Source organism: Phacochoerus africanus, chromosome 13 (assembly GCF_016906955.1).
Source record: "Phacochoerus africanus isolate WHEZ1 chromosome 13, ROS_Pafr_v1, whole genome shotgun sequence".
In the NCBI taxonomy this organism is placed as follows: domain Eukaryota; kingdom Metazoa; phylum Chordata; class Mammalia; order Artiodactyla; family Suidae; genus Phacochoerus; species Phacochoerus africanus.
The window spans coordinates 25,003,689-25,025,840 of record NC_062556.1 but is presented as its reverse complement, the minus strand read 5'-3'; the positions used below and the strand labels follow the sequence as shown (position 1 = coordinate 25,025,840).

Genomic DNA, 22,152 nt, shown 5'->3' with positions numbered 1-22,152 from the left:
ACAAAGTTAGAAAGTGTTCATTATTCTCAAATTCTTCCCCCTAGTTGCTTCCCCAATTCTGTTCACCCTACCTCAAAAGGTCTATTAATAAGGCCAATGAGGGAAAGGTCAATGCCTTTATAGAATTATTGTTAACATGCTGAGGGGGGTGAAAACTGAGTTCTGCTAATGTAGAAGCATGTCCTGATTCTCAGAAGTTGGATACTCAAGTACTTAAGAATACCGATGACAGCTTACTTTCAAAATCAGTCAGGGGAAAAAAAAAGAGAGAGAGAGAAAGCACAAGCAAACGCGGCAGTATGTTAAAAACTAGTGATTCCAGTTAAAGGGATTATGGATTTATGTTTCACTATTTTTGAACTTTTTTTAAACTTTGAGAATTGTCAGAGTTCCCATCGTGGCACAGTGGAAACGAATCGACTAGGAACCATGAGGTGGCGAGTTCAATCCCCGGCCTCGCTCAGTGGGTTGAGGATCCTGCGTTGCCGTGAACTGTGGTGTAGGTCACAGACGCAGCTTGGATCTGGTGTTGCTGTGGCTGTGGTGTAGGCCGGTGGCTTCAGCTCTGATTCAACCCCTAGCCTGGGAACTTCCATATGCTGCAGGTGAGGGCCTGAGAAAGCACAAAAATAAATAAAGTCAGATGGGCCACTTCTTCCACCGTAAAACCCAGACAGCATCATTCACCACATAAAACACTTCACAATAAGGTCCTAACCTTTCTCGTCCCCGCACACGTGTGCTCTCGTGACACAATTTGTTACCATTCTCCAAGCACGCCAGGCCCTTCTGTGGTTTGTCACATTTGGCCACACTGTTCCCTGTGCCTGGAGGGCCTCCCCATCCCTCCAGATGCTGCTGTCAGGGACGAGTAATAGACAACGCCTGTGCCCCACCAAGTCCCCTAGTGTATTTGTCTCCTTCCTGGGCCTTCCAGTTTTCCCACCCATCAGTCAGCTGCTGCGGGTGTGTATTTTTTTTTTTCTTTTTCTTTTCAGGTCTGTACCTGTGGCATATGGAAGTTCCCAGCCCAGGGGTCGAAGTAGAACTGCAGCTAGGGTCTACACCACAGCCATGGCAACACCAGATCCAAGCCACATCTGCAACCTACACCACAGCTTACAGCTTCATCGGACCCTTAACCCACTGAGAGAGGCCAGGGATCGAACCTGCAACCTTACAGAGACAATAGTGGGTTCTTAACCCACTGAGCCCCAACAGGAACGCCAGTGCTGAAGATCTTTTCAAGAAGACGGTCCTGGAGCTCCAAGAGCCAGCTTTGCTCACAGGGTGAGAGAGCCACCAGCTCCTGGGAACATGTGTCCCCCGAGACGACCATCAACCAGTGACTGAGAGGGCTGGCATGTGAAAGCCTCAGCCCCTGCCTTCGGCTGAGGGTGAGTCTGAGACACAATTTATTTTTTTAATTATTTAACTTTTTAAGACTGCACCCGTGGCATACAGACGTTCCCAGGCTAGGGGTCAAATCGGAGCTGCAGCTGCCAACCTACACCACAGCCACAGCCACCAGGATCCAAGCCGCATCCGCAACCTACACCACAGCTGACAGCAATGCCGGATCCTTAACCCACTGAGCAAGGCCAGGGATTGAACCTGCAACCTCATGGTTTCTAGTCGGATTCGTTTTTGCTATGCCACAACAGAAACACCCTGAGGCACAATTTATATCACAACAGACCTCTGTATAACCAGGCGGAAGTCCTCCTGCCCTCTGTGGCACTTTTAACTGCGATGCATGTCTACCCTCCTGCCGCAGGGATGTAAGATCTTTTTTTTTGTCTTTTGCTATTTTCTAGGGCCACTCCCGTGGCATATGGAGATTCTCAGGCCAGGAGTCTAATCGGAGCTGTAGCTGCTGGCCTACACCAGGGCCACAGCAACGCGGGATCCGAGCCGCGTCTTAGACCTACACCACAGCTCACGGCAACGCCAGATCCTTAACCCTCTGAGAAAGGCCAGGGATCGAACCTGTAACCTCATGGTTCCTAGTCGGATTCGTTAACCACAGCGCCATGGCGGGAACTCCGGGGCTGTAAGAACTTTACGGGCTCAGAACACATTGTTGGTCTCTGTACAGTTTACCAGGCTGCACAGCGTATTAATCTCAGGCCTCACCATATTTATAGAAGAATATGACAAGGCAAATGAAAAAGATTCATCACCAAGGGTTAACACTTAAATTTTCTTTGCCGCATCTCGGTACACCAGTCATTAATTTATTTTATACATACCAGGATTTGAACTGCAGCTGGTAAACTATCTAAAGGAAAATCTGGAAGTCCAAGAGTAGAAGATTCTTGGGAACAGAGAGTAGTGGCAAAAGACAAGAGCTGAGAAACTCTAGGGGAAAAGAGAGGTGACATTAAATTTTATTCTAACAGTTTTAATATATAAAATCTGTTAAACATAAAATAACTGGGCCAATTTAATTAAGCTAAAAAGTTGATGTGTACTATTAAATTCTGTAGGAACAACAGCTCCGTATTTTAATGTTTCACTTAAAACTCAAAAGCTGATTAGGTACACAGATATATCTATTTGTTTTCGTTTTTGTTTGTCTTTTTGTCTTTTTTTTTAAAACATTTTATTTTATTTTATTTTATTTTATTTGTCTTTTTGCCATTTCTTGGGCTGCTCCTGTGGCATACGGAGGTTCCCAGGCTAGGGGTCGAATTGCTGCTATAGCCACTGGCCTACGCCAGAGCCACAGCAGCGCAGGATCCGAGCCTCGTCTGTGACCTACATAACATCTCACGGCAACGCCGGATCGTTAACCCACTGAGCAAGGGCAGGGATCGAACCTGCAACCTCAAGGTTCCCAGTCAGATTCGTTAACCACTGCGCCACCATGGGAACTCCTCTTTTTGTCTTTTGAGCGTCACACCTGCAGCATATGGAGGTTCCCAGGCTAGGAGTCCAATCCAAGCCGCATCTGCCACCTACACCACAGCTCACGGCAACGCCAGATCCTTAACCCACTGATCGAGGCCAGGGATCGAACCCAAAACCTCATAGTTCCTAGTCAGATTTGTTAACCACTGAGCCATGACGGGAGCTCCAGATATATCTATTTCTTAAATTTCTCACAATATGCGAGGTTTTTCACAAGATAGCCCCAAACTACCCTGCCAGTCTCACCTCCCACCTTTCTCAATCCAAACCAAAACTCTAGCAGCCATGGGGAGCTTTCCATAGCCCCAAGAATAAGGCATACACTCTCATAACCTATGCTCTTAAAATTTTTTTCTTAGAATTTATTAGTTAAAAGCCTACTCATTCTTTTTTTTTTTTTTTTTGGCTGCCCCGTGGCATGTGGAGTTCCCACTGGAGCCACAGTTGCAACCTGAGCCGCAGTGGGGCCCATGCTGCATATGGGGCAATGCTGGATCCTTAACCCACTGTGCCCCGCTGGGGATCAAATCTATGCATCCCAGGGCTCCAGAGACACTGCCCTTCCCACTGCACCAGAGCGGGAACTCCAAAGGCATACTCATGCTTGCGGACCCATCTGAAATGCCAGTGCCTTTGTGAGGGCCTTAGAAAGTCTCAACCACTCAGAGTTCCCATTGTGGCGCAGTGAAAACGAATCTGACTTGAAATCATGAGGTTGCGGGTTCCATCTCTGGCCTCAATCGTGGGTCAAGGATCCGGCATTGCTGTGAGCTGTGGTGTAGGCTGCAGACACGGCTCAGGTCCTGTGTTGCTGTGTCTGGGGTATAGGCTGGCAGCTACAGCTCCGATTCAACCCCTAGCCTGGGAACTTCACAGGTGCGGCCCTCAAAAGCAAAAACATAATAAAATTAAATTAAATTAAAATAAAATAAAGTCTCAACCACATCCCCCAATTCTCTGAAATTATGGCCCTTACCACAAACAAAGGTATTTATACACATATCTTTAAACTCTACTAGATCTTGAGTTTCTTGCCATCAAAGGTCAGGTCATTAATTTTATCATTAGTACATACCATAACTGCTGAAAATTCTTCAAATAGCTGTTGAATGAATGAATCAATCAGTTGATCATTGAATGGGTGATACAAATTCAATGCCAAGTGTTCAGATATGTATGTATATACATATGTTAATATATAAATATATGTGTGTATATATATGTACATATCTGAAATACTTACTTCTCAGCAGGAACATTGGCTCCAATTGAATATAACAGTTTAAGTTGGTCCTAAAATAACAGGAACATATTAAATTGATAAATAAAGAATGTAACAGATTAAATGCAATTTTTTTTTGTTTTTGTCTTTTTTTTTTGTCTTTTTAGGGCCACACCCAAGGCATATGGAGATTTCCAGGCTAGGGGTCAAATTGGAGCTGTAGCCGATGACCTACGACACAGCCACAGACACAGCAATGCCAGACCTGAGCCACATCTGTGATCTACACCACAGCTCATAGCAACAATGGATCCTTAAACCACTGAGCAAAGGCCAAGGGTTGAACTTGTATCCTCATGGATGCTAGTCAGATTCGTTTCCACTGAGCCACGAAGGGAACTCCAAAATGCAAATGTTTTATAGATACAATTCAACCTCTGAATTAAGTGGACAGTAAGTAATTCATAGCAAAAAATCATTTCTTGATATGTCATTTTCTAAAAGAAAAGTCAGCTTTTTAAAAAAATCTTTCAGACAAATAATACAATAACTTTTGTTTCTAGTCTCGAGAAGTTTTCTTTACCTTTATTTAAACCAGCTGTGGTGTAGGTTGCAGCTGTGCCAGATTCATTCTCTGGCCTGGGAACTTCCACATGCCTTGAGTGCAGCCATAATATATAAATAAATACATAAATACGTATAAATACATAAATAAGCTACAAGCATGGGCAATATAGCCAATATTTTATAATAACTTTAAGTGGAGTATAATCTAGAAAAATATTGAATCACCATGTTGCACACCTAAAACTGATATAATACTAGAAATCAACTATACTTCAAAAAAAAAAAATTAAAAATACAATAAATTGGAGTTCCTGTCATGGTGCAGCAGAAACAAATCCAACTAGAAACCATGAAGTTGCAGGTTCAATCCCTGGCCTCGATCAGTGAGTTAAGCATCTGGCACCATCAGCTCTGGTGTAGGTTGCAGACACGGCTCAGATGTGGCGTTGCTGTGGCTGTGGTGTAGGCCGGCAGCTATAGCTCAGATTCGACCCGTAGCCTGGGAACCTCCATATGCTGTGGGTGCGGCCCTAAAAAGACCAAAAAAATAAATAAATAAATACAATAAATTATTCTTATTCATACTAACCTTGAAGGGTAGATAATAAATATCTCTAGCTTGAAATCGAGAACGGAGAGGAGGGTCTAATGGATTCCCGGAGTACCTAGGCACTGGCAAGCCCAAGGCAATCACTCGGAAATTTTCACTAACTCGGACAATCTTCCAAGCATCCAGTTCTGTTTTGGTGTGATCCTAAAAGAGTCGGAATCAAAAACGACAGCATCAAGGCTACAGATCACAACTGCAAGGGCCAGGCTAAGGCATTTAGGCCCTGAATGCTGGGTAAACTATATTTGAGTACCCTTTTGAAGCCCAACGGTGCAGGAAGGGAGCAAAGTGAAATCAGGAACAGAATATCAGGGAAGGCTCACCAAATAAAGATGGGTGTTTGAAAGGAGAAAGAGCCAATGCACCGAGGAACAAGGGCAGCGTGGGTCCGATTCCTAAGCCCTAGTCGGTACACAAAGGAACGTCAGGAGAGAAGGAAAATATACTGATTCAGACTAGAAGTCCTAAAAAGGTAGCTCTAGAGGGGCAGACCACCAGCAGAGCAGAGATTACTCAGGGACCTCAAGAGATACCTATGTTCACGGATATATTTCTACCAAGGCATATTAATGGTAATAAGTAACATGACTTGAAAACTACCAGGGTAGGCAATATCCATGAATTCCTCTCATTTAATTTTTACCAGACTCCAAAGAGACACTTAATTCCTTTTGATGGAGGAACAAACTGACGCGCAAAGGAGTTACACAACTCATCCTTGTGCCCACAACCAGTCTATGGTGGAGTTGAGACCGGAAACGGTGCAGATTTTGGAGTCACCCATCCTGCCTCTAGTGCTTGGTGCCCATTCTAGCTAAGCTACCAAAAGCATATTATTTTACCTTTTGAGCCTCAATGTTCTCATCTATAAAGTGGGAATAATATCACCAACATGATTACAGCCGGCATGAAAAGTAAGTGTGATGATGCATGTGAAAGTTACTGGTCCCCAGCAGTCACCTGTTAAATGTCATACTCTGTTCTCTGCCTGACCCTTCCAAGGCACTCCACCGTCCTCAGCTGTAGGATCCATGGGCTTTACAAGGCTGACATGAAAGTGCACATTTTGAGAGACAGGTCCTGAGCCTTCAGCAGATCGTCAAAGGGTGTGTGGTTCATCTGACAGTGTAGAAAGTTTTAACATGACACTGAAGGCCTTTCCTGGCAGACGCAGGTCTGATGCTCCAAACCTCGGCATCTTCTGCACACCTGTCCCCTTGGCTCACCTTCCATGACCCTGCGTTTCAGCTCCATCTCACAACTGTGGTTCTCCAGACAAATCATGCTGCTTCACTAACCCTGTTTAACTGGCTTCAAATGCCTTTTTTACCTTTGCACAGTGGAAATATAGGTATTATCCAAGCCTCAGCTCAAACCACATCTTCATTAAAATGGACCCCTTTCTCACTGCCATCGCCATCAGAACCACATTGGGGCCCCTCCTATTATGTCCTACACAAGTTTCTATCATGATGCATGACTGTCCCATGTCAGATCCAAGCTCTTAAGAGGACTTATTACGGCTAACACAGAACAGGACAAGTGTCTGTTGACTTCATGAAATGGATTAAAGAAAAAAAAAGAAAAAGAACAACTATTTCAAGCATAACCCAAACCACAAATCCTGCATTAAATTAATGAGATTAATACCATGACACTATGCCATGGGCACTAGAAAACAAGAGTCTGGATCTAGACCTGCCTGAGAAACCCACCTTCAGAAAGCCGAACATTTTTATTTTCCACTTACTTGAAAACAAAAATCAGAATATGAATCAAGTTTACGCAAACTGATTGCACTTGTTTCCATAAAAACAAAATTCTACTATAATCACCTCTAAGAAACCATTAAGATTTGAGATATTTAAATTCAGTATGTTGAATCTAGCTAGAAATAAGTCAGACTTAAATTATGGTGCTGAAATCCTTTTATCACAGAAACTGTCTCTCTTTCTTTTTCTTTTTTTTTGGTGGTGGGGGGGCGTGTTTTATGTTTTCAGGGCTGTGCCCACCACATGTGAAGATTCCCAGGCTAGGGGTCGAATCGGAGCTATAGCTGCCGGCCTACACCACAGCCATGGCAACATAAGATCCAAGCCGCGTCTGCGACCTACACCACACCTCACGGCAACGCCAGATCCTTAACCCACTGAGCGAGGCCAGGGATCGAACCCGCATCCTCATGGATGCTAGTCGGATTTGTTAACCGCTTTAGCCACGATGGGAAATCTTCAGAAGTTGTCTTAAATGGTTAATGCTTGGCAAAGGGATCTTGCTTATGTTCTGTGAGGGCTTCATGAGACAGAGTCTATGAATATAAAAATTACATTTACCAATAAAATTATGTATTTGTATGGATATTTACTTTGGAATAAACAATGTATTATATCCTTCTCAGAGATAATAAGCACTCCTTGTATACTAAAACCCTTTTGACCCCATATCCCAAATTTCAAAGTAATACGTTCATTAAGTTTGCACAGAATTCTACTACCCCAGTAAAGAATATACGAAACATTTTGTTGTGAAGTAACTCCTATACTTAATAAAAAAATGATTCCAGGATTTCCCGTCGTGGCACAGTGGTAAACAAATCCGACTTGGAATCATGAGGTTGCAGGTTCGATCCCTGGCCTTGCTCAGTAGGTTAAGGATCCAGTGTTGCCATGAGCTGTGATGTAGGTCGCAGACGGCGGCTCGGATCCCAAGTTGCTCTGGCTCTGACGTAGGACAGCGGCTATAGCTCTGATTAGACTTCTAGCCTGGGACCTCTAGCCTGGGAACCTCCATATGCCATGGGAGGCAGCCCTAGAAAAAGACCAAAAAAAAAAGATTCCATATTCTGAGTATCCTTTTCCAAATCATTTACCAAGAATGGCAAACAACTTATAGGAGCAAATAATAGTTATTTTGTAATTAGAAAGTATCTAAAGAGAAAATGTAATGTGTAATCCACCTACTTAAAAAATAATTAATTTATTAAAATAACTAAAAAAATAATAAAATTAATTTATTAAATTAATAAAAATAATAAAATAATTAATCCATATATTTACATTATAATATTTTAAAAATATCAGTAATAAAATTAAAAACAAATTTTAAAAATAATTAAGTGAATTAAAAATGCCTTACATTTCAGTAAATTAACTATAACAATATGAATGCATGAAATTAACTTTTTCATATGGATTAAGTCCTCAATTATCCCCTTCTAATTATATTAGAACGAGGCAATCTTTAGATAGATCCAAAAGAAAAAAACTATACTATATCATGAAAATGCCATCCAGAACCTCGCATAAGCCATAAAGAAACAGAGCACTAAAAGGGTTGTGACCCAGGTTTCTGAGAAAACAGACTCACACAGCAGGAATCAGAAAGAGATGCTTCTGGGCTTGGTGGATGCAAACTATTAATTAGCATTGAGAATGAATGGGCAGTGGGGTCTTACCATACAGCACAGGGAACTGTGTATGACTGGGTCACTTTGCTATACGACAGAAATTAAAGAACCACTGCAAATCAATTTCACTTTAGTAAAAGAAAGAGATGCTTCTGGTCCCGCCAAGCCATGGAGCATCAGTTCAATCAGACCCTCTGGTGTCAACATTCAATGCCTCGTGACCAGTGTGTTCTGGGCTTGTACCAGCACCCTGGGAACAGGATCAAGAAGAAGTACAAGACACAGATCCCGCTCTTCAGTTATTGTAACCAGCTAGGGTCGTAAGTGTACCTGGCGTATTTATCAACTATCTATCAATCAATCAATCACTCAATCTATCTATCTATCTACACATATTGCTATCTACATATATTTCTCTCTACAGAACAGGTGTGAGAGACTGAGTCCTAGGATGCAGGGCAGAGCCATCAGTCCTTGGGGGCTGGATGAGACAAAGCTCCAGTCTGGAACAACTAGAGCTGAATGAACAAGATCTAAGGTCTTCTTGTCACCTGTGGCATTACATGAACCCCTTCTCCAAAGCCTTTGAAGAGCCCCAAGACCCTTGCTGTTGCCCTCTTTACACTCTCCTGTATCAGAGCATGCAAAGACTTCATTACACTTATTCATTAATTTAACAAAGGGCCACTGAGCTCCTATCATGTGCCAGGGATTGTTCTAAAGTTTGACATAGTAACAGTGACAAAATTCCTGGCCCAGAAAAAGGTATGATCTAGTAGAGGGAGGCAGACAATGGGCTAAAAAACATAAGTAAGTAAACCACATAGGATATTAGAAGAATCTAGCGGAAAAATACAGAGCAGAGTAAGAGAGTATGCAGGCAGAGGGCACGTTGTAATATTTAATAGGAGGGTAAGGGCAGGCTTCATTGATAATACAGGCAGACCTTGGAGATACTGCAGGTTTGGTTCCAGACCACCACAATAAAGCATATATCACAATAAAGTGAGACATGCACATTTTTTGGTTTCCCAGGGCATACAAAAGTTATGTTTCCGGAGTTCCTGTAGTGGCGTAGTGGTTAACGAATCCGACTAGGAACCATGAGGATGCGGGTTCGATCCCTGCCCTTGCTCAGTGGGTTAACGATCCGGCGTTGCTGTGAGCTGTGGTGTAGGTCGCAGACGCGGCTCGGATCCCGCGTTGCTGTGGCTCTGGCGTAGGCTGGTGGCTACAGCTCCAATTCAACCCCTAGCCTGGGAACCTCCATATGCCACAGGAGCGGCCCAAAGAAATAGCAAAAAAAAAAAAAAAAAAAAAAAAAGGCAAAAGTTATGTTTCCATGACACTCTAGTCTACGAAGTATACAAGAGCATTATGTCTAAAAAATGCACATACCTTAATTTAAAAAATACTTTATTGCTAAAAAATGCTAACCATCTCCTGAGTCTTCAGTGAACAGTAATCTTTTTGCTGGTGGAGGGTCGTGCCTCCGTGTTGATAGCTGCTGACTAACCAGGATGGTGGTTGCTGAAGGGTGAGGTGGCCGTGGCAATTTCCTAAAAAAAGACCATTATGAAGTTTGCTGCATCCATGGACTTTTCCTTTCACAAACAACTTCTCTGCAGCATGCAACGCTAGTTGAGAGCATTTTACCCACAGGAGAACTTTCACAATTGGAGTCAATCCTCTCAAACCCTGCTACTGCTTTATCAACTAAGTAACTCTTCTAAAGTTTAAATCCCATGTTGTCATTTTAATAATCTTCCCAGCATCTTTCCCAGGAAGAGATTCCATCTCAAGAAGCCATTTTCTTTGCTCAGCCATAACAAGCAACTTCTCAGCTGTTAATAAATTTTATCATGAGATTCCAGCAATGCCATTACCTCTTCAGGCTCGACTCTTTTTTTCTAGTTTTTGTGCTATTTCACAATCACGTTTGTAGTTACTTCCTCCCCTCAAGTCTTAAACCTTTCAAAGTCATCCATGAGAGCTGGAGTCAACCTCTTCCAAACTCCTGTTAATGATGATGTTTAGTCCTCTTCCTATGAATCATGAGGGTCCCCAATGGCATCTATATTAGTAAATCCTTTCCAGAAATTTTCAATTCACTTTGCCCAGATCCCTCAAAGGAATTACTATGGCCGCGATAGTTCTGCAAATGTATTTCTTCAATAATTAGACTCGAAAGTCAAAATTACTCCTTGATTCCATGGGCTGCAGCATGCATGCTGTGTTAACAGGCATAAAAACAACAGGAATTGTACTGTACGTCTCCACCAGAGCAACTGGGTTAACCAGGTGCATTGTCGATGACCAGTAATATTTCGAAAGCAATCTTTTTTTTTTTTTTTTTCTGAGCAGTAGGTCTCAACAGCGAGCTTAGCAGTAAACCATGCTGTAAACAGATGTGCTGTCATCCAGGCTTTGTTGTTCCATTGAGAGAGCCCAGGCAGAGTAGGTTTAACATAATTCTTTAGGGCCCTGGGATTTGCAGAATGGTAAATGAGCACAGGCTTCAACCTTAAGTCACCAGCTGCATTAGCCCTGAACAAGTGAGTCACCCTGTCCTTTGAAGCTCTGAAGCCAGGCATTGACTTCGTTCTAGCTATAAAACCCCTGGAAGGCATCATCCACCAATAGAAGGCTGATTCGTTGACATAGAAACTCTGTTGTTTACTGGAGCACCATCCTGAATTATCTGAGCTAGAGCTTCTGGATCACTTGCTGCAGCTTCTACATCAGCACTTGCGGCTTCACCTTGCATTTTCCTATTATAAAGACCGATTCTTTGCTTCAACCTCGTGAACCGACTTCTGCTAGCTTCAGACTTTTCTTCTGCAGCTTCCTTACCTCGCTCAGCCTTCCAAGAATTGAAAAGATTGGCCCTTCGCTTAAGGAAAGGCTGTGGCAGGTTTGATCTTTCATCCGGACCAACAGAACTTCCTCCATATCTGCAAGAAGGCGGTTTCCCTTTCTTATCATTTGTGTGTTTACTGGAGCAGCACCTCTGCTTTCCTGCAAGACCTTTTCATTCGTATGTACTACTTGGCTGTTTGGGATGAGGGGTCTAGCTTTCAGCCCATCTCAGCTTTCAACATAACCTTCCTCGCCAAGCTTGATCATTTCTAGCTTTTGATTTAAAATGAGAGATGAGCGACTTTTCCATTCACTTAAATCCTTGAGGTCCCTGCAAGATTATTAACTGGCCTAATTTCAACACCGCAGTGTCTCAGGATTAGGAAGGCTCAAGGAGAGGCAGAAAGACAGGAGACGAGATGGTTAGTGGAGCAGTCAGAACACACACACGGATTGATGAATTCACCGTCTTACATGTGACCCCCGCAGCAATATCAAAGATCAGTGATCAGCATCCACAATAGCCAATATAAAAAAATGAAAAAGTTGGAAATGTTGTTAGAATTACCAAAATGCAATGCAAGAGACACGAAGGGAGCAAAGGGTGTTAGAAAAATGGTGCCCATAGCCTCATTTGATGCAGGTTGTCACAAAGCATTCATCTGTAAAAACATGCAATATCTGCAAAGCACACTATAACACGTACACCTGTACATTTGAGCAAAGACTTGAAAGAGGCAGAGGAATGAGCCAGGCAGACATCTGGGAGAAAACCATTCCAGAAGAGCAAAGTGCCTGTGCAAAGCACTGATAAGCTAAGAGGATGCATATCCAGCATGTTTCTGGTTCAGTAAAGAGAATATCAGCAGCTGGAATGGAGTGAAAAGGGAGAAGGCTAGGAGGCAATAAGGCCAAAGAGGCAATAATGGCCCAGATCATCCAAGATGCTGTATTCCATCAAAAGGACTTTGGATTTTATTGTGGCAAACTAAGAAGGCATTAGAGGGTTAGGACAGAATAAGAACCTGCCCTGCCCATTGTGTCAAAGCAAACAGTGACCGTGAGGGAGCCAGGAGGAAAGCACGGGGACTGGTTACGAAGCTCTCACAACTACTCAGGCAAGAGATGCTAGTAGCTTTGACCTTCAGGGTCTCTTTAAATATTTCATTCACGTCTGTCAACATCTACTGGACTTTGAGCTTCTGGAATGCAACAACTGGACTCTATTCAGCTCTGTCTTCCCAATGCCCAGCGCAGTCTAGAAGCTACCAGGATTTTAGTAAAGAGTTGTCAAGAGAAGGAAGAGAAGGTAAAAGGAAGATGGAAAAGGAGGGGTGAAAGGAAGAAGAATTAAAAGGAGGAAAAAAGAGAAAGAAAGAATAGTTACCAGACAGGCAAGCAAAAGTACAAATCTGGATGGTCTTCTAACCTGGTCTGCGAACAGAAGAGCTGGACAAAACTGCAAATGCGTGACTTGACTTCAGCAAATTGCCCAAACTATGCTACCCCCAAGCCTTTGTCCTCGTTCTGATACAATCCATGTCTTATACCACAAACGGCACTGCCCACAGCCCAACAGCGCAGACGAAGCGGCCACATTTTTCTTTTCTTACTTGGAGAAGTTTGTCGTAACGCTCGGCAGACATCAGGAAGCGCCCATCTTCAAGCTGCATCTCCCTATTTTCCAGCAAGTTGTTCAACACAGGCAGGACATTCCTCTCCGCCTTTTCCAAGCCTTCCAAGACGAGGGTTCTACCTTCCGTGGCGGCACGAACTGCACACTGTTTCCAAGAAACAAGAGCAATATGAGAGGGAGTTCCCTCTGTGGCTCAGCGGTTAACCAACCCGACAGGATCCATGAGAAGGCAGGGTTGCTCAGTGGGCTCTGGATCCGGCATTGCCGTGAGCTGTGGTGTAGGTTGCAGACATGGCTTGGATCTAGCATTGCTGTGGCTGGTGTGTAGGCCGGCAGCTGTAGCTCTGATTCAATCCTTAGCCTGGGAACCTCCATAGGCCACCAGCGCAGCCCCAAAAATAAAATTAAAAAAAAAAAAATCTCATGACATTTCTCCTGTGTCCTTAAGAGTAAGACTAGGATTAATCCTGCTACATTTATGTAATCACTCTCTCCTTAAAAGTCTTTTTTACCCAGACACCTATGGTCAATTAATCTTTGCCAAAGAGGCAAGAACTTAAAATGGGAAAAAGACAGTCTTTTCAGCAAGCATTTCTGGGAAACCTGGACGCTGCAGGCAAAGCAATGAAACTAGAACACATCCTCACACCATGCACGAAAATAAACACAAAATGGCTGAAAGACTTAAATATAAGACAAGACACCATCCAACTCCTGGAAGAGAACATAGGCAAAATATTCTCTGACATCAACCTTATGAATATTTTCTCAGGTCAGTCTCCCAAAGCAACAGAAATAAGAGCAAAAATAAACCAATGGGAACTAATCAAAATGACAAGCTTTTGCACAGCAAAGGAAACCAAAAAGTAAACAAAAAGACAACTTACACAATGGGAGAAAATAGTTTCAAATGATGCAGTGGACAAGGGTTTAATCTCTAGAATATGCAAGCAACTTATACAACTCAACAGCAAAAAAGCCAACAACACAATTCAAAAATGGGCAAAAACCTGAATAGACATTTTTCCAAGGAAGATGTACAGATGGCCAACAAGCATATGAAACAATGCTCAACATCCCTGATTATTAGAGAAATGCAAATCAAAACTACCATGAGATACCACCTCCCACCAGTCAGAATGGCCATCATTAATAAGTCCACAAATAATAAGTGCTGGAGGGGATGAGGAAAAAAGGGAACCCTCCTGCACTGTTGGTGGGAATGTAAGCTGGCACAGCCACAATGGAGAACAGTATGGACAAAAAACTTTCCTTAAAAAGACACATGCACCCTCATGTTCATTGCAGCACTATTTGCAATAGCCAAGACATGGAAACAACCTAAATGTCCATTGACAGACGATTGGATTAGGCAGATGTGGTATATATACACAATGGAATACTACTCAGCCATAAAAAAGAACGAAATAATGCCATTTGCAGCAACATGGGTGGAACTAGAGAATCTCATCCCAAGTGAAGCAAGTCAAAAAGAGAAAGACAAATACCATATGATATCACATATCTGGAATCTAATATATGGCACAAAAGAACGTTTCCACAGAAAAGAAAATCATGGACTTGGAGAATAGACTTGTGGTTGCCAAGGGGCAGGGGGATGGAGTGGGGTGGATTGGGAGCTTGGGGTTAATAGATGCAAACTATTGCCTTTGGAATGGGTTAGCAATGAGATCCTGCTGTGCAGCACTGGGAATTGTGTCTAGTCACTTATGATGGAACACGATAACGTGAGAAAATAAAATGTGTACATGTATGTGTAACTGGGTCACCATGCTATACAGTAGAAAAAAATTTGTATTGGGGAAATAACAATTTTAAAAATAATAATAAAAAAATAAACACACACACAAAAAGTCTTTTTTGGCACTTTCATGGCACACTTATTCTCTTAGAAAAACTTCCTCCTTTTCCCCCTGTTCATTCCGTGTAGGAATGCCAACATGACATCTTTAATCTGAGCCCTTCTTCCTCTATAAGGTCTGGCCTGAGTAATCATCCTTAATCACAGAGCTCTAACCACCAAGGTTACGTTAATGACTCCCCAACCTCACACTCACTCCCCTAGGCTCCACCATCTAGTCCTAGGGCATAGATGTCTCCAGCCAGACTCCAGAAGCACCTCAGCCTCTCCTGTGCAATGCTGAACACATTGGTATTCCCCCCAAGCCTTTTCTTCCTCTTATTTTTCCAACGAAGGTAGGCGCCCCCTTGACCCATGCGAGGTCCCAGATTCCTATCTTAACCCCAGCAATCAAGTTATCCCTACGTCCTGATGATTCAGCTTCTTTAACATTTCTTGAACTCATTCCTTCTATCACTCTTCTAGTTCCAACCCGCCTTAGCTTTCTGATCTTCCTTCTACTAAGCCCAAGCTCCTTAATTCAGCATATGTCTATCACGATATGGCATTTACCTATCTAACATGTTTTCCTGATATTAGGTGCCTCACGCGTGGTATTTTTGCAGCAACAAGATAGTTGTAATTTCCCCACACACATATACATATCACACTGCTTTGCTAGAAAAAAAAAAATCTGTTTATTTATTCTGACCCCTTTGTTTGAGATTTAATTTTCCCTGTAGTAATTAGCCTCAAAATATTCTGAATGTCTGCAGGGAGGGAAAAGACTACCTCTATTTTTTTTTTTTGAAAGACTAACTATCCAAAGAAATTTCTCAAATAGCAAAAGCACTGACTTTCCAAGTGTGGAAGAGAAAACAGACATTGCTTAATCAAGACTTCTGCTCATAAGCTGTTGAATTTTGCACCATATTGCAGAATTCATTTCAGGTGTCTGTGTACTGTCATAAAAAAACAAACTTTTACACAAACCACATTAAACTCATGATGATCATCCTATTTGAAAAATAAAATCAATTCATGAATAAACCTATAAAATTGGCCATCTTATGGCAGCAGCTTGATTTTTTAAACTGGATGGGTAGAAGTTACTTAGGAGCCCCTAAAGAACAATCAAAAAAAGAATCTCATTTTCGCTAGTTGAGAAAAGGACAAATCCATAGAAAATCCATAGGCTGCTGGGATATTATAAATCAAAACATAAACTATTTCTTACAAAAATTCATGTTTTAGCTAAGGTCTCAGTTAAGCTTTCTTTCACTGGAATCTATTTACTCCAAGAAAACACAGCTCATAAAAGAAAAAAAAAAAAAACAAAGAAACTCAGCCATATCTCAATTTAACAAAGAAAAAGAAAGAATGAAAGAAAGAAACCAAGTTACCACAACTTGTGGCAATATTATTTTTAAAAAGTTAAATTTTTTATCAATCTTAGTTACAAAACAGAATAATTGTATTTAACTTTTACAAACTTCAAAGAAATAAAAATTCATGGTCTCTGAGATAAAACTAGAAATATGTATATCAAAATGAGTGAGTTCTTAACTGTGGACCAGTCTTAACTGAAAGACCAAGTCTTAACATAGGACAACAATAGATGGTGCAGATGTGCTCTTATTTTCTTCAGGATACCTTGGTCAATTATTCATGGCACCTTCCCAGGAAAATCTGGAATAAGCTATAGAGAGAGATCAGAAAGCAAAGACAGATACACAATAGAGTCCTTTCATCTACCCTAAGGGAGGTAGGTACTGTGATCATGAATTAGAGAAAGTCATGATGGATGGATAAAGACCTCCTGAAAACTTGGTAAATCTGATAAAAATCTCTTCTCCAGAGGAAAAGGCACACAGGTGTATGTACACAATGTGTATACAACAGCGACCTCAAGTTAAGACCTCTATTCTGGGAGTTCCCAACTGTGCTGCAGCAGAAACGAATCTGACAAGGAACCACGAGGTTGGGGGTTCGATCCACCGCCTCGATCAGTGGGTTAAAGAATCTGGCATCATCACGAGCTGTGGTGTAGGTCACAGACACCTCTCAGATCCAGTGTTGCTGTGGCTGTGGTGGCTGATCCCGTATAGCTATAGCTCCAATACAATCCCTAGCCTGGGAATCTCCATATGCCGTGGGTGTGGCACTAAAAAAAAAAAAAAAAAAAAAAAAAAAAGAACCTCTACTCTAAAAGAATGAATGATAGAAATGGAAAATTACAATTCGGCTCACACCACAGTACTAATTTTTTTTTCTTTTTTTTGTCTTTTTAGGGGCACACCTGCAGCATATGGAGGTTCCCGGTCTAGGGGTCTAATTGGAGCCGTAGCTGCCGGCCTACACCACAGCCACAGCAACGTGGGATCCGAGCCAGGTCTGCAAACTACACCACAGCTCAGGGCAATGCCAGATCCTTAACCCACTGAGCAAGGCCAGGGATTGAACCCCCAACATCATGGTTCCTAGTCAGATTTGTTTCCACTGCGCCACGACGGGAACTCCCCACAGTAATAATTGTTGGAAGCAAGAATCATCAACGGATGGGTAAAATTAGTGGGTAAGACATGATGAGAAATAGGATATCTGCAAAGACTCAAAATATCTCCCTCTATACAATATAAATATCAGGGACAAAGAAAAAAAGTAACGTAACAGTTTAGAAATCTAGCAAATATCACCTTAACATACTGTAATCAGATGCTTCAATTCCATGTGCTAAATTTTTAACATGAAGCCACTCAAAGTGCACCTATCTCTTCTATAGTATTATTACTAAAAAAAAAAAAAGCATGATGTTGGAGTTCCCTGGTGGCCTAGTGGTTAAAGACCCAGCCTTATCACTGCTGGGGCTCAAGTTCCATCTCTGGCCTGGGAACTTCCAAATGCTACCAGCACAGCCAAAAAAAAAAGAAGTATGATCTTAATCAAATCATGAGGAAACTTCAGACAAGCCCAAAACTAAGCAACATTCTACAAAATAACTGGCCATAAAGAAAAGAAGGGAAGGGTTTGCTGCTAGAAAGGGAGTCTGAGTTGGGGACAGTGTGGCTGCTGTCATTTTTTTTTTTTTAATGATGAAAAAACTTGGGTATCTTCAAATGAGGAGAAAGAGGGGCTAATTGTATACTCTCAGGAAAGAGAGTATTTGGTTACAGAAATAAAACTGGAAAAGTTGCTAGTTGATGCTGGAGATGGTTTGGTCTATCTGCTGAGTGGAAGAGTGGTAGGGTCTACAGATTTAAACTGATAATGTATCAAGTTCTTCCACTGATGTTATTTAATTGAATCCTCATGGCAGTCCTCTAAAGTACACAATATTTTACCCAATTCTATAACTGAAGACAGGTTAGGAAGCTTGAAGATGGAAGAGCTAAAATTTTAATCTATCTTTAAGTGTTAGAGAAACTGAGTCCCTGAAGAACTGAAAAGACGTCACTAAAGGAGACTCCTGTTGGTTATCGGTAGCCTCAGAGAGCCTGGTTTTACGAAGCATAGGAATCTCTTGTGTGCCTGTCTTGAAAAACAAACACATCATCTGCCCCATACACTTTTACACAAACTCGGAGTGTCTGCTGTGGTGCAACAGGATCAGCATCATCTTTGGAGCTGGGATGCAGGTTCAATCCCCGGCCTGGCACAGTGGGTTAAGGATCCAGCGTTGCTGCAGCTGCAGCATAATTCAAAACTGTGGCTTGGATCTGATCCCTGGCCTGGGAACTCCATGTGTCTCGGAGTGGCCAAAAAAAAAAAAAAGGATTTTACATGTTTAAGAGTGGTATAATTTTTTAGAAAAAAAAATGCAAAGTAGGAAAATCAATATGCAAAGGATCACTTACAATTTTTAACTGTCTTCCCAACTAGCCCTTTGGTTATGTGGTTATACACTTGGAGCAGAAGCAAATTAAAAATTGTAAAGGTAAGCAAAACTACTGGCTAAAGGAGAAAAAAGTTCCTATTTTAGTATCACCGATTCCTGATTTTTCCTGAAAATGCCTATAAAATGATTCAAATACTTTAATTGATACTGTTAAATTTTCTTAATGCAATCTGATCACTTTCGTAAAGAAGAATGTGAAAAACAACGGAAGAACAAATCCATTAAGTACTCTAATATACCAGCAATGTATTGTACTAGAGTATAAATCTCAGACTTCACTGGAATTAGTGCAGAGAAAAAAAAAGTGTTACAAGTTTTGTGCCCAACAGATACTCAAGCATTTTAATCTCCCTGCATTAATGTTCCCTTTACCTTCTGTCTGCTCAGCACTGAAGTGTGGAAGCACAACCCTGAAGTTTCCCTACTCCTCTCATATACCTATTTTATCTTCCCAGCAGGATTCTTAGGTCTTCAAAGGGTGATAACCTCATTTTTTTTATGTCATATTGGTGCAAAACTGGTTCACAGCAGGCATTTATGGTTTATGGAATAAAAAGGTAACTGCTTAGTTAAAAGACAGGGTTATGTAAGCTTAGAAAGAATTTTTATATGAAGCATCATACTTATCTATGCCCACACTTGATACAAAAACAGAATTGGGGAAGTTTAACTATCAGTATGAAAGATTTAGGGGCTACATACATCAAAACTTTTCTATACAGATTTTTCAATAAAATGGAGTTCTGGTGGCCACTTGGTGGGTAATGAACCCAACTAGTGTCCATGAGGATGCAGGTTCAATTCCTGGCCTCACTAAGTGGGTTAAGGATCCAGCGTTGCTGTGGCTATGGTGTAGGCCAGCAGCTGCAGTTCCAATTCCACCCCTAGCCTGGAAACTTCCATATGCCACAGGTGCGGCCAAAAAAAGCAAAAAAAAAAAAAAAATTCTGGTATAATTTTTCCAGTGAAATCTCAAATTAAAAAGAAGGGAGGAGTTCCCATCGTGGCTCAGCAGTAATGAATCAGACTAGTATCCAGGAAGATGCAAATTCAATCCCTGGCCTCGCTCAGTGGGTTAAGGATCCACCGTTGCCATGAGCTGTGGTGTGGGTCACAGACGAAGCTCGGATTCTGCATCACTGTGTCTGTGGTGTAGACCAGCAGCTATAGCTCCAATTCGACCCCTAGCCTGGGAACCACCATATGCCACAGGCATGGACCTGAAAAAGCAAAAAAAAAAAAAAAAGTCAGTGTCACAAAAGTCTAATAAAGGTTGAGGAGCTGTTCTGATTGAAGGAAACTTAAACAGATGTGACAACTGTATGGCATGCATGATCCTTAATTGATCCTGAATCCAATACATACATACATAAATAAATAAGGAGCACTGCATATATATGTATGTGGAATGAATACTGTTGAAATTCCTCAGTGTAGTAATTAGATCAACCATAAAGATCCTTTCTTGTCCTTCGGGCTATAGAACTTCCAGAGACCTAATTTTCTCAAATAGAAATCAGAAAAAGATGCAGAAAGATCCTTCTGGACAAACCATCTCATATCGTAGCCTTAAAAACCCTGCACATGGACACAAAGTGTTTCAAGATGAAAGCAGCTGCATGACCTAAAATCAAAAACTATCTAAGCCCTGTTCTAGATTTGCTCCTGATTTGATAAAAGACCTTAGGCAAACAATTAATCTGAATGTCTGTGTCCTCATTTACTAAATGAGAATATTCTCAAGGGGTATTGTACAATGTCGCTATTTATGAATCAAGGCAGTACTGAAAAAAAAAGGGAAAGCCATAAAACCTATTAAAATATAAATTGTTTTTAATATAGCCATGATTTAATGAAAATAGAGTCCAAAGACCTTCAAACATGCAAAATGGCTACAATGTGATAGTACAGAAGGACACCAAAGAAAAAAAAAAAACAACTATATTTGAAGTTCTTTATTTTAAAATATCAGAACAGGATCAGAATGATTTGGGATTGCTCTCCCATCTACCATGGGTGACTTAGGTTAGTCACTTTCCTCTCTAAGCCTCGAGCTTAATTTCTTTCTCAAGCTATACTAGCTTATCTCATAGATCATGGTGAAGAATAAATACGATAACCTCTGATCCAGAGTAAACCTTTACAAAAGCCAATTAGCTAGTATTATGACGAACACTACCATCCTTGTAGGAGCTGTTATCCTTGTCATTATCAATGTCATCATCACCATCACTCTTTCAGAGAAGCAGCACAATAGGATAGACAGAACCCGAACTTTGGAATTGGACAGACCCTGGTTCCCATCCTGCCTCTGCTATTTAGCAGTTGTATGTCCACAGCCCCCTAAAACTCTTATTTTTTTTTTTTCTTTTTGCCATTTCTAGGGCTGCTCCGGCAGCATATGGAGGTTCCCAGGCTAGGGGTCAAATCGGAGTGGTAGCCGCTGGCCTATGCCAGAGCCACAGCAACGCAGGATCTGAGCTGCGTCTGCAACCTACGCCACAGCTCACAGCAACGCTGGAACCTTAACCCACGGAGCAAGGCCGGGATCGAACCCGCAGCCTCATGGTTTCTACTCGGATTCGTTAACCAATGAGCCACAACGGGAACTCCCACAGCCCCCTAAGACTCTTAATTCACCTATAAGACATGGAAGTCACCTCCACCCTAAGGATGTTTTGAGGATTAAAATGCAGCCATATAAAGCTCCTAGCACAGCAGAGATCTCTTCAATGAAATCTATGTTTTCTCTCTTGATTTTTGAAAATGAATTATATAAATCTGTCAAATAGTTAACACAGGAGTAAATAAGAGCTGCCCTGAGCAAGATGGCAACAGGGTAAGGAGCCAAGGCCTGAGTTCTGACTAATCAGAGGCCAGTGTAACAGAGAGAGCTCTTCTCCAACTGTCCAAGTGGCAACTGGGACATATAACAATACAATTGCAAAGGGTTTGGTGCCGGTACCAGAATTCAGTTACTCTCAAAAAACAAGTAAACGTTTTCCCCTATTTGCTAAAACAGGTAAAAGGCATCTATACAAGATAAAAATCTCATTTTCTGATCCCTAACACCATCATTCAATTTATTAATTTTTTGGTGACCGGTAACATTGAAGCAGTGTATTGTATTTTTAAAAGTTGAATGCTTATTTTTTTCTACTAATAAAAGAGAATCAAGAATAA

The 22,152-nt window shown here is 41.6% G+C and overlaps 1 protein-coding gene across 2 annotated transcripts in view; it reads right to left on the bottom strand.

The window, feature by feature from the left end:
• Positions 1 to 22,152, bottom strand: part of VWA8 (von Willebrand factor A domain containing 8) — a 392,083-nt gene that overhangs the window by 320,108 nt on the left and 49,823 nt on the right. For both annotated transcript variants that reach the window (XM_047755719.1, XM_047755720.1), the window contains 4 exons: positions 13,191 to 13,358; positions 5,292 to 5,456; positions 4,157 to 4,206; positions 2,253 to 2,361 (listed from right to left, as the gene is read on the bottom strand). In XM_047755719.1, the coding sequence (XP_047611675.1) occupies positions 2,253 to 2,361; positions 4,157 to 4,206; positions 5,292 to 5,456; positions 13,191 to 13,358 (492 nt within the window). The remainder of the gene's footprint in view (positions 1 to 2,252; positions 2,362 to 4,156; positions 4,207 to 5,291; positions 5,457 to 13,190; positions 13,359 to 22,152) is intronic.